The sequence below is a fragment of the Thermobia domestica genome, chromosome 1 (assembly GCF_964235325.1).
Source record: "Thermobia domestica chromosome 1, izTheDome1.hap1.1, whole genome shotgun sequence".
Classification (NCBI taxonomy): Eukaryota; Metazoa; Arthropoda; class Insecta; order Zygentoma; family Lepismatidae; genus Thermobia; species Thermobia domestica.
The window spans coordinates 64,420,314-64,438,792 of record NC_137454.1 but is presented as its reverse complement, the minus strand read 5'-3'; the positions used below and the strand labels follow the sequence as shown (position 1 = coordinate 64,438,792).

At 36.6% G+C, this 18,479-nt stretch overlaps 2 protein-coding genes across 2 annotated transcripts in view; one reads left to right on the top strand and one right to left on the bottom strand.

Moving 5' to 3' along the window:
* Positions 1-3,962, bottom strand: part of PIG-T (phosphatidylinositol glycan anchor biosynthesis class T) — a 37,092-nt gene extending 33,130 nt beyond the window's left edge. The window contains exon 1 of the mRNA XM_081757968.1: positions 3,720-3,962. Coding sequence (XP_081614094.1) covers positions 3,720-3,897 — 178 coding nt within the window. The 5' untranslated portion in view covers positions 3,898-3,962. The remainder of the gene's footprint in view (positions 1-3,719) is intronic.
* Positions 3,963-4,204: 242 nt separating this feature from the next.
* Positions 4,205-18,479, top strand: part of Tango6 (transport and golgi organization 6) — a 37,568-nt gene continuing 23,293 nt past the window's right edge. The window contains exons 1-4 of the mRNA XM_081757965.1: positions 4,205-4,374; positions 12,653-12,788; positions 15,212-15,497; positions 17,705-18,064. Coding sequence (XP_081614091.1) covers positions 4,311-4,374; positions 12,653-12,788; positions 15,212-15,497; positions 17,705-18,064 — 846 coding nt within the window. The 5' untranslated portion in view covers positions 4,205-4,310. The remainder of the gene's footprint in view (positions 4,375-12,652; positions 12,789-15,211; positions 15,498-17,704; positions 18,065-18,479) is intronic.

Genomic DNA, 18,479 nt, shown 5'->3' with positions numbered 1-18,479 from the left:
GTTAGAGAGCTACTCCTGGACAGGCCCTCCGCTTTTATAAAAAAATTGAAAATATACCAGGCAGTAAAGAATAATTTGCTCCTATTTATCAGAATATTTGTTTAAGACGAAAAAACTGGATGAAGCAGATGTACATGTTTTTTTTTTTTTACTGAAAATAGAAAAGCTTTTCAAACCGGAATATTAAGGTAAGTGTGCATCGTTTATAAGCATACGGAACCTAACCTAACCTGTATGACCGTTTGTAACGGAAAAAATCTTTGAAGCTGTTTTGGAAACCCACTTTCTGAGCAATTTTGGATATTCACTGAACGTAGCAATAATATAAAAACGTTAGCGATGTGAGGGGTTCCGCTCTCCAAACTCCCCGGGTTGAGTTATCACCATGTATGAGATTTACTCAGCAGAAAGGTAGTGGGAAACGATTTACATTGTGAATACATAGTGTTACATGCATTTCATTCATACGAGAACAGAAGGGGCTCTCCACGATTTTGGCTTACGTTAGGCTTAGTTGTGCTAAAATAATGGAACTCCCGCTCTAGTCAGTATCCTTACCCAAACATGAATATTAGTACTACTACCAAACATGAATTTCCTTGTTTCAGCATTTGCTAATATGACCATGAGAATAAACAGTCGTATTAGCAAATGTAGAAACAAGGAAATCTTCCTTTATGCACGGGTAACGTTGATTATATGCAATACTACCTTCCAATAACTAGCAGACATGGGTAGACATTCCATCAAACATGTTTTATGTATAGACACTATAACGCTTTGTACCAAACATAATTTTCGTGTCTGTGTAAGGATAACAACTGAAATGTGTAGTGTTAACCTAAATAATGAAATCATCACTGAATGACTTTCTAGGAAATCAAATAACTGAATGAACTGTGTACAATAAAACCTCCTCGAAAATGTCCTTGTCAAGGTTGGCAAAAACCATGTTTTTTATTGAAAAAACCAAAAAACCAGGTTTTCTTGGTTTAAAACCTTTTTTTTTTTTTTTTTTTTTTGTTTAAATAATTTACTCCATGTATTTATATTAGATATGAACAGAAATGAGTTTGTTTCGCCTTGGTGTTATTATGCAACAACAAGGTTATGCTGGAAGGGGCTACATAAGCTTAAAGCGGAATCCAAACCGCTTCTCGACTTACATCCAACAGAAATTGTACATTTGGACACGGAACCGGGACTAATTGGTCACAAATGCGATTGCCGACTCACTCACGAAGGACTCCTGATAAAAATACGTTGTACTGATCTTTACGTAGGCCTACTTGTTAATATAATTGTCGAATCATTTCAGAAGGACAAAAAGATAAACAGTTACACAAGTAAAAACATTATACCAGAATTATAATACCAGGGATATAAATCGGGAAACTCCCGCCTTAGCCTTGGAAAAATCCTGCTATTACTTTAAATGTATTTGTATGTAAAATTTTAAGGTCAACGTATCACTACGCCAGAACTGAGGTATTAAATTACAAATTTGGCATGTAGATATTATTCAATAAAATTAAAGTCAAATCCAAGTTGATGTTGGAAGCTACGTAGGCAATTCATAAATTTTGCCAATTTCTATCAACATATTTAAACAACCTTACTTCTTTATAAAACAACAGGCATTGCTTCAATAGAAATATATAATTTGGTTTCATTTCATATGTTTAGGTGTAACATCTTTATGGAATTCCAAGGTTACCACGGAGAAGACTTTCGCTTAACCCTTTGGGGATCTCATGGTACAATTTGTACCATACGGGGTGTTTCATGGTACATTGCGTTATAACTCTCCTATTTGAGCTTTTTCGTCCGGTTTTTTTTTTTTTTTTTTCTTGTTTTGTTTTGTTTTATTTTGTTTTTATTGCAAGTCCAGAGGCATTGCAGAAGACATTACGGATGGTTTCACACCTTCCTGTGTCGAGACATAGGAGGTGATGACGTCATAAGTCTAAAATTTATATTTTCGTGTAATACTTTTTGGGGGGGTTTATGTAAAGTATTTTTGGCGGGTTTATTTTTGCACTAGAAGATTGAAATTTTGCAGAAACATGCAGTCCACCGAGTAGTATTTACAAGATTTTTCTTCAGATTTCTGCGTTAAAACAGGGAGGGGGGGGGGGACCCAGAGGATCAAAAAGTTGAAAAAAGGGATATTTTTACCCAAAAATCCCGTTTTTCCTCATTCTCCCGCCTTAGATATATGATGGAGACAAGTGAATGGTACTGCCTGAAAGGCAGTTTTATTCTGAAGAGAATGATGTGCGACACATGGCCCTAGGGTAATTAGGGAAGTGTCACGGAATTTTTATCAAAATATACTTCTGTATAGGGGAATTTTGGACATTTTCGGTACTATTTTTGTGCTGGCTTATTTTTGCACCTAGAAGATTGAAATTGGGCACAAACATTCAATCCACCGAGTACTATTTACCAGATATTTTTTTTCAAATTTCTGCGTTAAAACAGGGGGGGTACAACAGAGGGGCTAAACAGTGAAAAAGGGAAATTTTTACCAAAAAATCCCTTTCACGGGACTTTCCCGCCTTAGATACATAATGGGGACAAGTGAATGGCACCGCCTGAAAGGCAGTTCTATTCTGAAGAGAATGATGGGCGAAACGTGACCTTAGGGTAATTAGGGATGTCTCAGGAAATTTTTTACCTGAGATCATGGTGTTTTACGGTAATTTGGGGCATGGAGGGAATTCCTGATAAAATTTCTCCCGCCCTTGGTATTCAAGATAGAAACTTGAAATTTGGCACACACATTCAGTATACCAAGTAGGCCTACTATTTATCAGATTTTTTTTTAGATGGCTACGTTCAGACAGCGTCGCTCCAGGGGGGGGGGGGCAAAGTGCGAGAAAAAAAATTCCCTTTGACATCATTTTTTCCGCTCCTGGTATATGGTATGAGCATACAAGTGGTATCATTTGAAAGCCAGCTCCATTATGAAGAGAATGAGGTATGAACCATGATCTTAGGATAAATAGTGACGATGCAGTAACTGCTTGACTGAAAGTCTAAAAAATAGCCCAAAAACCCCGGATCTCTTAAGGGTTAAAGGGACACCTCGAATCGCTCCTTGGTTTACACTTGAAAGATGTTCTGTGGTTCGATCGAGAATTGAACACGGGACCCCCTGATTAAAAGGTGAAACGTAGATAAACGTAATGTGGATGGTTTGATATGTGGAAACGTCACCATGAAGTTCACACGATTTAAAGCACTTTTCGTTTTTTTTTGGGGGGGGGGGTTAAACCAGTTGTTTTTTTGAAAAAACCAACCGGTTTAAACCAAGGGTAATAGTATACATGAGAACCCCCTCGTTTCTTCTGTATTCTATTACCACTTCTACATGAAATACCATGAATTTTCTACGTAGTGCAATAGTAAGAAGTATCCATATGCACAAGACATGTTATATGCGTTAAATCCCTCCCCCCCCCACACACATAGTCATAGAAAAAAAGTACAAGGGCACTGCACATGCAGATATAAAGTACAGGTTTAAACCAGCCAACCCTGGTCCTTGTACTTAAAAATGCATTGAAGGCGGTTCCCTTCCAGAAATAAATAGCAATTATATACCAATAATATTATATTTCTTTTGTATAAACAATGATTCAAAGATATGTTCGAAATTCTTACCGGTAAATATGATGTTCTTTATTTGAAAGTAACGAAAGCATAGAACTTACATGTTTTTGTACTAAGTTCGGAATGCCATAGAGTGGTAAACTGGAAGTATGTGTAAATATGACCACTAGCTAATGGTTTGATTAGTAGTTCTTCATCAAATGTGTCATTGTATTCACTGGAACAACACCTACTTAAGAACAACACAAGAAACAACACATTAATATTATATATACCCATTGTCCATATATTTACACAATATCACCAATACCGCATATTCGCTTAATTGTCTTCACTTGTTTTCCACAGTTGCCAACTTGTAAACTTATGAATATAAAATTAGCAAATTATAAAAACTCACAGTATAAGGATGATTCTTTAATGTAAAAAAAAATATGTATATATATTTATCTATAATTTTTAACGAAATATTAATTTTAACTTTATATTATAGATTTTCAGGTTGAAACAAATTTGGTCACTAATTCCAATTTGTACAGAAAGGAATATGGAAGCTGCAATCGATCTGTGCATATCATTTGTCAACTGTTTATGTGTCGAATTTATTTTGTCACTTGTCACGGTAAATGTTTTGATCTGACGTTCCGCGTTTTATACTGTTAAATACTATTAATTTTAATGTGAATTGCAAGATGGAAGACGAATTGAACAGATTTCATGACACTTTAAATGCTCTAATAACTCCTGTAGATGAAGGTAATTGCAATTTTGTATCTTTGGTTGTTTACTGCGTGCAGTTTTACTATACGGTTACAACGTATAAGTAGTAGTAGTAGAATTAGGAGTAGGAACGGGTTAGAAGCCCCGCAGGAGTTCGTTGAGTTCTGATCTCGACATAAAATGGGCAAATTAAAGACCCCCACATTTTTCCGTGCATTTTACAATGCATCCGTATAGTAAAACTGCACCGTTTACTGTATATAATTCTAAACCATCTAGTGGAAGGGAGAGTAAAGCGTGCGCCGTATATGCTTATAATATAAGTTTGTGAAGTTCTGTTCTATTCAGTGTAATATTGTGGCATATTTGAAATATGAATTTATTTATTTATTTATTGAACAAATTCCCAGATACAGCATAACTTTGCCATTTTACACAGGGACATGCTAACAAAAGAAAAAAAAACAAGATAACAATAACAACAACATAGAAAAAAGAGTGTAAGAGTAAAACTATTCCGTCAAAGCTCGCTTAATTGCTCTTTCAAACACTGGGTAGCTCGAAAATATGTCCACATCAGTTGTTACTTGATTATAACAGTTTGGTATTCTATAAAAAAGAGACCTGTGTATAACAGCCAACCTAGGACGGGCAAGATGGAATAGGTGGGTATTCCAGGTGATGCGGGAAGGGACACGTAAGGATAGTTCCTGAAGTAATATTTCCGATCTTAAGTTTCCATTAACTATTTTATGTAGATATTTCAGGTCAGAGATAGTTCTGCGTACTTCAGGAGTCTGAATATTAAGATGTCGCAAGAGTTCCTTCTTAGATAGCCCTAATATTCGAAGTGCAGGAACACGAAAACGGACTATAGCGATGAAGAAATTGAGAACAGTATCAAGTCTGGAGAGATGTGTAGGTGCTGCCATGGCCCATATGGGAGAGCAGTATTCGATCTTGGGCGCTATTAAAGTCTTATAAAAAGTTGCTAATGAAGAAACAGTGCGTAGTTCGGTGAATCGATAAAGAAGTCCCAACATGCGCATTGAATTCTTTAGTATTGAGGAGATGTGGTCAGAGAAGGTGAGTTTTGAATCAAAGATGACACCAAGATCGTTATGACTAGCAGAATGTGTGATAGGGGAATCGTTGATATGGTATGTGGAGGGAACAGGAGACTTTTTCAAAGTAATAGTAATACTGTCACATTTCTTACTGTTGAGTTTCAAGTGCCACATTTCACACCAGCCTGCAAGGTAATTTATGTCTTCCTGTAGAGCAGTTGTGTCATGGAGACACGATGTATTTCTGTCATTACCGAAATCGTCTCGTATAATGTGAACTGTTCCCTAATGAAGTAGTTAGATTTGTGCACATTCATTTTACGAGAGCCCCCACGCAGTTTCTGGGTGTGCAGATTCACTTTAGGAGGCTTAACCGTTATGGATATAAATGCAGCTGCCGGACATGCCCCTAAAACTACACTACAGAAAGTACAAACCATCCTGTGTAAGGTTGCCGTTAAAAAGCGCAACCGAATTAGCGCAGGAGGTAGGCCTGCGCGGAATTGCATCTCTGGGCAGCAAACGCATCACCGATGGGGGGTGTGCACGTAAAAGATGAGGTCAAAACATAGAAAGAAAAATATCGCTTTTAAGAATACGTCAGAGATGGCCACCATTTCGTTTCATTCTCTTAGGATGATATCATTGTTATTTCCTAACTTGGTTTCGAAATAGGGCCTACTTGTTATTCGTTTGTCCTACAACATTAATACTTACATGACAGATGAGATCTATGTATTCCATCTCTCATTCGGTGCTGGATTACTTTTAGCACACTACATTCTAGAAGATTTACAGGTAAAATTCAATATTTTGCATGAAAAGACAAATTTATAAAGAATAGTGTCTGCAAGCAGTAGAATTAAATGCAAAATAGTACATCTGTATTTTATTTTTACAAGTGTAGAGTTACTAGTGTAAAATGCTTACAAAAGCTTTACTACGGATAAAATAAATGAGTGCATATGAAAGATGACTGTATTCGAAACTATTTTACACCGGTGATGTATTTGTGCACAGTGTACAGAAGTTGTATTTTATGTTTACAAGTGGAATACTACTAGTATGAAACCGTGACAAGTGCTATTGAAACTCGTATCATTGCCAATCGTTTTCACTACCCTCGCTTATGCCCACCTTCGCTGACGCACCCGTTCTCTTCAGACGCGCCCTCTTGTTCATGTTCGGGCTTACCAGCTTCGCCCTGCTCTGACTCTGTTAGATAGCATTCGTGCTTTATAGTGGCCACGTAGCACAGGTTTTGTGTTTTTTGCACTAGTTTTTATGCATACATCCGGACGCCGTATTTATACACAAATCATAAAAGGATTTAAAATTTTCAACAACTACTCATGGTAACCACCTTGAAATTTAACTGTACTCTGTGAAATATTTTCATGCCGCCCAGCACAAATCATTTAGAAAACGATAAGAAGAAGATTAGTGAAAGAATAGTAATTTTTGAACAATTATTTCGAGTGTTGCGTCGACAGTAAAACTACACGGAATTTTTTCCGTACATTTTACAAATTTACGTATATTGAACACCATTTAAGTGTTCAATGTACACCACTTTTTTTGCTTTGCATGATTCCCTAACACATTCAATATTATTTTCTTGACGCATGCGGAAATAATTGCGTGCAAATTTATAACACGTGCTTTATTCATGCGAAAATCATAGACAGCCTAGGAGTGTGTACTGGAATTTAACGTCTCGCCGCCATTTTGATTCCAGTATGGTGAATGTTCAGTTCGGCGAGAAGTGCCTTGCAGACTAAGTTCCGATCCTGTTCCAACTTCTGTTTCAAAAGTTAAGGGTAAATAAACTCCTGCATAGAGACACATTTAAAATCATTATACTCACGACGGACCAAAGAATATACTTACATTAACCTTACCTGATCTAACCAATTGTTATTCCACTGTCTTTGTTCACCCACATATTCACCATTACTGTCGCGTCTGTTCCCTGCGAACACGCTCCCGCATTGGCTTCTTACTATTCTCCTGGGCTGACTCGGTTAAATACAATTCTTGCTTTGAATGTCCACTTAGCACTAATTTGGTTTGTTTCTTATTCACAGTCATTTTGAGGGCGTACCTCTGAATGCGTATTTATACCCATAAAAAGTAAGCCCTTATAAGGTTAATCTGCACCCAGTAATGTAACTCCTCCCTTAAGAAACATTTTTTACGATACTAAGAGTGAATTTCCTGATGAAAGAAGTGGGTGTAAAATGAGTTCAGGTATAGCTCCTTAACTCATATTCTATTGCTCTAAATGGGGCCGCGGTGGCTCAGTGGTAGAGCGTTCACCTCTGGTGCTTGGGGTTCCGGGTTCGATCCCAGCCCCCACCAAATGAACTTTGTGCTGGACAAACACCGTGTGCGTGGGTTTCCTCGGTGTTCTCCCGTTTCCTCCCACTTTCTTCATTCCATCATTTCATTCATTTCTCATCTTCACCGTCTCCTTTAGCCTAACCGGCATAAACGTGGGACGTAAAACTCCAAGATTGCATTGCATCTATTGCTCTAAAGTAGGACGACACATTTTCTATTCTTCTAAGAACACTGCTCATGCGCGGGATCATGTAGCAATATAATCAGGACGTCAAACTGAGTTCAAGTGCATATATATTACCTATTATTTTCATAGATCCATCTACATTAACCTAGCTCAAACTCATGTTAGGTGGCTATTATAAGCAATATTTGTATTTATTCCACGTCAGAGGAGGGCGAAGCTAATGAACGCGCATGAAAATACTTCCGTAGGAAGCAGCCACGGAGCGACGGTGAGTATACCAAAAGAGATTATTCATACATAATACACACACCAACCTGTGGTAAGTGGCCACTACAGTTAAGAGTGGTGCTATCTCGGTTTAGGTATCCATAGATTTGTAAATACGGAAGAAATAATAAATGTTATTTCAAAAGAGGAATGAATAAGTAATCGAAATATATGAGTATCTTATCTCTGACGTCGCAATAGTGTTAACAATCGTAATGCAAACCATATGCTTTTGAGAACGTAATGACCTATAAGCAAGCCATGATGGACTGGATCCGTATGTGCAGTGTGTTGTAATGGGCATAACTCTAAAGCTGTTTTGTCACGGAAGCATGTAGGAACATGAGGAACACAGTGTGTTTCTGCTATCCACGCTTACGGATACTCATTGCCACTGACGCGTCTGCTCTCTTCGAGAGTACCCCTTGGAACCACTCAGGTCTACAGGCTTCACCCTGTTCAGACTCGGTTATGTATCATTCGTGCGCTTCAGTTCGCCACCTAACTCAGGTTGGTTACTGTTTTATGCACTATCATTCTTATGGCATAAGTCCATACAATATATGTCATATAACGGTTAAGTCCTCCTAAAATGAATACGCACCTATTAGTGGCAATTCTCCTTTATTAATTAAACAGTAATTTAATAAGGTACTGTACTAGTAGTTTATTTCCTGCTGAAAGGTGTTATAATTCATGCATTCAAGTTTGGATTCCTAAACTGAGATAGGGTAGCCACGATGGCTCAGTCTTACATCGTTCACCTTTGGTGTGTGAGATCCCTGGTTCAATCGAATCCCCACCAAGTAAGCTTTGTGGTAGATAAACACTGTGTACATAGGTTTAGTCTGGGTTCTCCCACTTCTTTCATTCCACAGTATCACCGTCTCCCTCAGCCTTGCTGCGTATTGTGGGACGTTAAACTCAAAAAATAAATAAGATAAAATAAAATACACTGGGATAGCACAGTAAGAACTGAATTTTTTCTGCATCGGGGTAGACGAAGCTGCTAGCCCGCGCGGGTGGCTTCTCTTAGTTTTCGTAGTTTTTTCTTAAGAATTTTTTATTCATTCATAGAGAGCTCTTAAAGAATAAATACATTTCTGAAAAACCAAATTACTTGTATATTACTTATTACTTTCGCCCTTTTTCATTTTTTGGAAGTGTCGTTTTTGCTGTAGGTAGATTTTATCGGAAAGTCGCTTTTTTTTTTTTCAAATCTTTCCATCAGAATGATGATGAAACATGCGAGTTTCTCTTTTACGACTTCCTGCGAATTTTAAATGTTGAAATAAATAAATAAAAAACCTATAAGTACAGTTAGGAAACATATATATATTAAATTATACTGTTTGCTTAAATGAACATCTCCGCCTCGTAAGATCAAGTATGAACAGTAACGTGATGAGGTCCTGGTTCGATCCTAGGTCGCGTCAAGTTGGCTTGGTAGTGGACAAGCATCGCGTTCGTAGGTTTTCTCTTAATTCTTCAGTTTCCTCCCGCTTTTCTTCATTCTACCATTTCATTCATAATCATCATCACCTTCTCTATTTGCCTACATGGCATAACTATGGGACGTAAAGTTGTAAGATTTCATTTTATTTTATTTTCAAGTATGAACAATTTATTTTTTCCCCTTATCAATCTCTCTGATATTTCCTCAATATCATTCACTACCAGTACCTTCTCTATTCACTCTAGATCAATTTCCTGCAATATATAAGGCTGTGGGAGTAGTTATCGATATTCTATATATCACTTAAGGTTATTTTTTTTTCTGGTTCAAATATAGATAAAGTGTTTTTAAAAATGAAGAAAAGTTAACATAGTTTGAAATTGAACGAACAGTTGTTAAACATAAAAGGATAAATGTAAATATTTGTTTCGTGTTTGTTTCATTGTTCAAGTTAGTGTAAAATAGTTTAACATCTTTAATAATAATAATAATAATAATAATAATAATAATAATAATAATAATAATAATAATAATAATAATAATTAGTAGTAGTAGTAGTAGTATTATTATTATTATTATTATTATTATTATTATTATTATTATTATTATTATTATTATTATTATTGCGAGAATAAGTTGGAAAATAAATTTCTCTGCCTGTTTTGAACAGACATGTTTATGCAAGACAAGTGGTATACTGCAATTTTTCTTTTAAGTTAAACGTACCATGGTTATGCCGTTTAGGCTAAGTGAATGATTGTGATACGATTTTTTATGCTCTCCCACCGGGAGTCGAATTCGAGATCAGGGCATCAAAGAATCACGCACTAGCCACTGGTCCAGCTGGGAGGGCTACTGCGAAAATACGAAAATAATTTAAAAAAATAATATTTACCCAACTACGTTGATTGATTTGTCATAATGCTTTACAAGATTTAAAGATAGAGACCTCTTTTGGTAAAAAATGCATGTCCTGCATACGAAGAAACTCCTGCATGGTTGTCTTCTTGTTATTACTTCCAAAGCGCCTTACTCTAAGGATCTTCTCCAATATTGGAAAGAGATGCTTGTTGATTGGCGCAAAGTCGAGACTAAACGATGCGGATGGGTATGACGCTCTCAGTTGAATGTTGCAAGATGGTTTTGCGTTGCCGCGACCGAGTGATCTCACATTGTCGTCCGAGAGGAGGTCAAGCCGCCTCCAGTGAACTACACACTTCAGTTTCTTAATTTCTGACAATATCGTTGACGTGCACCTGGTCACGGCTTCTATTCACGATAGGAGAGCACAAAAATTTAATTTCACTTTATTAATCATCAGTAGGGCTCGGAAGTTGAAGACCTAAAAATTGCCTAAAATGTATCTATAAAAAGACCTAAAAATATCTTTAAAAAAGGACCTAAAAACTGGAAAAAAAGAAGTAAAAATAAGACCTAATTTAATTAGAATTACAAATTTAATGGATATAATGCTTAAGAAGTACAAGCTTCTGGTAGGTTAACGGTCTGTCCTTCTTCCACAAACTGAAATACTAACTAAAATAAGAAAACTTATCCCCCTCATCCCCCCGCCCTTGCTGGAGGACATTGTTACGCCTCCTTATCTGACTTGTGATTGTTGCAGATCTGGTCTTCTTAGTCCTGTCGTTGAAGAATGTGTTATCTTTTGAATTTTCTTTATTAAAGAAAAGTTGTTTAAGAGATGGTGGTGATTCGTGTTAATGACTAGTAAATTTATTGTCGAAAGATGAAGGGCAAAAAATAGACGTTAAGACCTATTAAAAGTTTAAAAAATGACCAATAAACGAAAAAACACTGAAGAAGGCAAAAAAAAAGGACAAATATAATCAACCATTTTCTGGCCTACATTGACCCAAAACGAACGTATATTCGTGTTAAGCCTCGTCTTCGGCCACTCGTTAAAAAGAGGATTTTTCCTCAACTTCCGGGCCCTAATCATCAGTCTCGTTCAGCCCAAAGGGCATAACTACGGGACGTTAAACTAAAAATATGTCCATGAGGATTGATTATTCCAACCTCCATACTTGCCTGGTACAGAGTAGCCGCCCTTCGACATACCTGCTAGGGCTGCGGTATCACCATTTGCAGGACCCTGGTCGTACGCCACCAAATGACGTATGGATAAACTGATGGATTGTTTGCCCCATTGCTTTAAGATTTTTCGGGATAAAAGAAAGGAAATTTTATTTTCCGACTTCCTTTCGTATTTTATTATTAATATTATTATTATTATTGCATTAGCAGATAAATAGTATCAAGTACTAATTATATTACAAACGAGTTTTGAATTTTATCGGTATATTCCCATTAAATGTACATTTCTATTTTTATTTTTAATTCCCTCCGGGGTTTCGAATATCAATATTGAAACGCATTTCAGACACAGCAAATGTATTCATATAAAGCGTTGCAGAACATCTCCAAGATCGTTACATATTTTATAAGTGTTTAATTTGAGCACCCCCAGTAACTCGGCAGACGTCAATCCTGTATTGGAGTTCGTATTACACACATTCTCACATCAGACAGTCGATATCAGCAATCGCTTCAGTGATTCTGTGCCACAGTCTGGTAAATCACGCGGTATATTTGGCACGAAATTGCCGTCGTACCATCACAATTGACTCAAATTTAGTGAATTTTCAGATGCAGTAAGTCTTTTTTTTTTTTTTTTTTTTTTGCCTATATTTAAATGCCGCTGTGTTGCATGCTTTCTAGTAGCTAAATCTGCAATCACTCCATGTCGCTTCTCCTTGATGCAAAACAGAGACATTCTGCAACTTTCTAGATGAATAAATTTGCATTGTCTGTCATGATTATTTCAGTGTTCGAAAATCCGGAGGAAATTACGAATAACCTTGCATACTGTATTTATAATGAAATAATGCCATATTTGTCTGGTTGCTGTTCATAGCAGTATAAACTAACATTGTTATTAAGTATTTTATTATTATTTATGCATTTTCGACCCAGATAAAGGAGGCGGACTGGACGTTGTCTTGGAAAAGAAAATTGAGGAAGCACTAACGGAACTTCAGTCTCCAATACTATATCAATTGTCAACTCTTCAAGAAGTTGATATTGTTATTTGTCCAGAAGACAGTGTTAGGTAAGGAGCTTTTATGTACTGTGATCATGTTTCATATTAAAATAAAAAAAGATACAAATGTATTGTGTTTGCTTGTATTACTTACTCATCATTAAAAATTTTCGTTGAAGCTTTTAAATCTGTATATAAACTATATTTATATCCTCAATTCATTTATTAATTTATTAGCTGACGTGTCTGTTCTTCGCATAGAGTGAAGTTCAGTGACTACAAAAACGAAATTTCGATGGGTTGAATTGGAGTTAGTATCCCTTTCAGCACCGAGCCTTTTTGCAGGACCTTACTGGCCAGGCGGGAAACCAGGGAATTTTCCGGTAGGCCCTGGATGATGAATTTTTTAGTAGGTCTTGAAAGGTTCCTCATTTTCCAATCTGTCTTGTAATTTTGCTAATATTGAAGTATTCAGCTAAATTGAAATCTCAACTCATGTCATACCTTGAAATTGAATAATAATGTGTATTTTACAGCACCGTTGTTTTCCGTATAGAAAATTTACAGAGCCGGATTAAGACCATTGGGGGCCCTGGAGTGGGAAAATACAAGGTAGATCCCATTAAAAATTTTTATGATGGCTCCTCTCTCAACATTTTCAAAAGAGTGCATGAATTATATATATTAAATAACTCGGCAGTGAGTAATATTAAAATGCACTCCGAAATCCATGCTGGAAATATGAAGGGATTGAATTATCGATGACCGGATTTTTTAATGTAAATATTTTAGTGTCACAGACATGATCTCATTGTGGACAAGCTATAGCAACATTTTCCGTAATCCATGAAAAAACCTATTTCCCTTCTTGTTTATTTTCAATGCCGTGCCCCATTTATATCTAGGAGTGACAAACTGTTCACTACTTTGCATATTTCATGTGCAATCTTGAAAGTACGATTCAACAACTTTCGAGTGTAGGTTTTTTTTTTTTTTTTTTTTTTTTTTTTTTTTTTTTTTTTTTTTTTACTTGTATCCTTCCTTCGCTTTCTCTCTTTCACCTTTCGCGTTTGGTATTGAGAAAGCGCCTAAGTGCTACTAGTTGTTATTTAGTCGGCATTTGCTCAAATACTGTGTCCCTTTTTATTCTTATTCATTTAACACAGATTTGTTTGCTTATCCTCCCTCTGGCGGTCTCTTTGTTTGCTGTTCCACCCTGGCTGTTGACTGCATCACAGACCTTCGGTTGGTGTCACACCCCTAACAGCATACCAACAAGAGTTCAGAGCTAGAACAGTACCGCGATTTTAATGTGTTCTATATGAACGGTTCTACGGATGTGAATTCTATTGGCTGTGTCATTGTCACAGACTAGAACAGTTCAAAATTCAGTCTGTAACGCCTGTGTTCCGTATTCACTGCTGAATTAACAGAATCCGATTTGGTCTCGAACACGGCTTTCGTTATATCGTATCTTGGTTTGCACAGATTCTCAGAGCATTGATGTGAGCTTTCAGAATGTTCTCAGTGAGCATGATCCAAAACCCTGTTAGGACATTGGGAGACATCTTCATGTGCTGGCCACCGAAATTAAATACTATTCACTCGTTTGCGGATCGGTCATTCCCATTTGACTCATTCTTATTTATTGCGTTGTGTGGATCGTCCATATTGTACTACTGAGTAGTCGACACATTCTTATTGAATGGCTTGAATACTCAGACCTCAGTGAAAGTCATGGACTGCCTACGCCACTTCACCGTGAATTGGGGGATAACAAATGTTTCGCAAGTTCTTGTTTTTGTTCGTGCTGCTGAACTCACTCATGTTCTCTGAGCCTTTTAGTTCATTTTTCTTTTGTTTTTGTTGCTTTTTATTATTTTATCTTATACCATTTTATTGTTTTTCCCGATTTATTGTTATTGTTACATGTTTTTTTTTTTTTTTTTCAATATGTATCAACTCTTGCTTTTAGTTTTTATTTTCTACCTCGCAACGTTTTCTTTTACTTTGTTTTACCCTTAGTCTTTTCTCACACGTTTGGAGTCTATGTTCTGTTCTTTTGGTCGGTATTGTTTATCATGACGGGGACAAATGGTCACATTGCTGACGTTCCCATTATTACCTCCCATCACTCAGTCTTATCCCTCCATCTCGTCCTTGCGTTTGGGCGAAATATAATTAAAGATTGTTTTCCAGTCATTCAAATCTATTTCATATTTAATGGCGGATTCTGTACTCTATCAAGCAGGCGTAGAATTTACCTAGTAACCCATTGATTATGATGACGCTGTTTTTAAGATACGTTAATTCATTTTATTGTTAATGTTCAGAAGATAAGTGAACGTTTCTTAAATGTTATTTCGCTTTTACAATCGCTGTTTCTAATAGTTTTAAATGTTAAATATATATACAGCAATCACGTAACAATAATTATATTATTAAATTAATATGCGAACTTTTAACATTTAATCGTTTTCTTATTTCAATAGGTGGAAGTTTACGTGTACAGTTCTACATATTCTTCTGTCACTAAGGAAGCGGTTAGAAGCATTTAAGCAGCAGCATGCTCATGAAGAGGCAGTTGATTACTCGGCAGTGACGAGGGGACTTCTGAGTATTAACCAACGAAAGAATATTCAAAAAAGTCTGCAGTTTGTTGTTCGTTTCGGTTTGTTGCCTAACTTGTTGCCAGGAGTAGGCATTCCAATAGAGACAAGGTCTTCCACCGTGAAAGATGTAGAGGAACAGCTGAATGAGAAGATTTCGGTAGTGGAGGTAAATATATTTGTTGGTATCATTAAATTCGATAAAAATATTGAATTCTTTTCTTGCTTTAGCCCTTTCGAGACAGGGTCATTTTTGGCGTTTTCGTAGACTTTCATTTATTGAAGTATAACTTAAAAACTATTTACTCGATTGATATGGTTAAGATCTTGTTTGAAGGATGTGGCAATTTTATGGCGTAAGTTTGATTGCAGTATTACCAACGGCAGGAAAATATAGGGGTGAAAATTCACAAAAAATTCTCTAACCGAATTTTAAGACCTTTTTTCTTTTTGAACTGTCACCACTGTTGCCAAATGAATTAAAGTTCTTTGGTGTGTCGACAATGCACAGTGAAAACGTGAAGTCGTTGGCTGCCATACAAAGACAGAAATATTAATAATAATAATTTAAAAAATCTCTCAGCGTACAACGAAATTTTGACACATTTCCCGTTTCAAAAGCAAAAATCAATAGTTATGCAGGTTTCAATAGATACTGGATGTTCCGAGAATAAATCGACAAACTTTGTAAACATCTTTAGGATTTCAATATAAGCAAGAAGTTTATCTGCGACTTTGCTTGGAAATAACTATTTACAGAGATGGGGCCAATTTAAGATAATCAGTAGAAATTGTTAGTTTGGAATTGATTGTATCTACGTAATTAGGTGTTTCCGATCAAAGTCGCATCACAGATAACTTTTTTCTTATATTGATATTCTAAACACACATACGAAGTTGTCTGTTGTTTCATTCAGTGTAGCTACCCTACGACGAATTCCATAACTTACTTTAAATTAGCCGATCTCCATAATTAGACATTTCCAACAAGAGTCGAAGGTAAAGTTGGTTCTTGTGTTGAGGTCCTGATCACATGAGCAAAATTTGTTGGTTTTTATTCCCGGAACACGTGTACAGGGTGTCTATCGGTCACGAAATTCACGAATGTCACGAAATCAGAAAATGGTCATGAAAGTCAAGAAATTTAGCTTTTGGGTCACGATTTTTTTATCTGTACAAATATAAGTACAGACTGGAAAATTTTGATCTATAAAACTTCAAAATTCACCATAAAAAATGTCTATGGTTGGCTTTAGACGCTACCAAATTGCAAGCAAATCATGCTTCTATCGCATGCATGAAAATTCGGCGTAATTCGCACCCAAATTTGCTCTTGAGAATGTTAAGAAATTTTATAGTCTGATAAAGAAAAGGTCACGAAATTTCATTTTGGAATTTTAGTAGACACCCTGTTGTGTATATACATTTTCTTGTTTACTGGTATATCTAGGAAATTAAGACTGACACTTTTAGTAGCATTCAATGAATGTACAGGATCTTTCCAAAAAGTATCAGAACTACATTCACGAAACGAAAATGCTGCAGATATAGGTACAATGGGTTAAAATTCTTAAAATAAGTTCCTTTTGGGTCAATACATGGCTGCCATTTGCGTCAATATACAGTTGCCATTGCGCTTCTGCCATGTCTTGTACGCCCCCCTGAAAGTCTGCACCAGAATCCCGATTCAGACATGGTGTGTCGAAGCTGAATGCACTCTTTTCGTCCTCTCATAATGATGTCCTTTCAGGCTCCGTTTCATCCAGGAAAGAATAAAGAAGTCAGGTGGGGCCAGGCCTGGAATGGTAAGAAGACTGAGGCAGCGTTGCTGTGCTGTGCTTCGCCAGAACTCATCACTAGTTATCACATTGTCTAAAAACTAAGGCTCATGCCATATACATTCCAACAATTAGAGACAAATCTACACGCCTTGTTTCCTTCTGTTGTCTGGATGAAACATTTGGAACATCCAGACTACATCATTTGCAAATCGTCTGACATCTTGCTTCCTTTCGACACCACAGAACAACTGCTCACTCTGGGCGCGATACACATTCTGCAGAGCCTTAAAAGTATCTGAACCGAGTCGCATCGTATACCTGATATGCTCTACCAACGTCTCTGTCCATGGAGATCACTTTCTGTTCCTTTCCATTGGCTGAAAAAAATATAAGTTCCAATGCTTTTGGACAGACCCTGTATATAGGTTAAAAATCAAATACTTTCCGATTATACCTAGCTATTTTCATAGATTTCCAAATGAAAACAACAACTTTTTATACGTCATGCAAGATACTAATAAGTGTCAGTAATGATGATAATAACTTGTTATTGTCTAATTTTACAAATATTAAACATGAATCAAATGTATTTTAGGGTTATAGAAGATTAGTTGGAGTTACGACGGCTCTTCTAACGTTAATGGAGGATTCAGATCTTCGAGGATTGGTAATAGCAAATCACTTAGGAGACGTCCTTGCTGCTCTGCTGCAGTTAACATCGGCGCCCTTAAAGAAACCTACTGGTGGTACTAATATTGACAATAACACCACTTGTCAAAATCCCAAGCCCAGTGAAGATACGTTTGTGATGACACAGAAGCTATGGGAAGAATTGCAGCAGGATCGCAAGCGCTTTACTCAGCTGTTAAAGACTCTTGTTGAAGAGACGCATCAACCAATGATTATGAAGGAACTGCTAATGCTTCAATGCTCATCGCGGCCTCCACAAATTGACGTAAGTATCATGTTGGAAATCAGAAGTGGTAATATGTATACACATTCTCAGACTTAGATCTTTTTTTCTGTCTTTGAACTAAATGAATTCTGATTATTTTTGATGGGAATTGTGATGTCGTATTAATTACTATATTGCCCGCAACTAAGTATTGTTTTTCGTGATATTATTTTTAATTGAGTGAATTTAAAAATTATCGGGTACTCTAGAAGCTATTGAACCCTTTGCGTACGAGATGGCATTAGTGTTCCATATCCCAAGATACATTAGTCGCAGCAGGTCAGGTGTAACGTCATTTGACAACTAATAGTTGAAGCTAGTGAATATGCAAAAAGTGTTTGAATTCTTATTATTCGATGTGATGGATTGCGCGGGAAGATGAGTGAACTTTCCACTGAACAGTAATCAAAAAGTA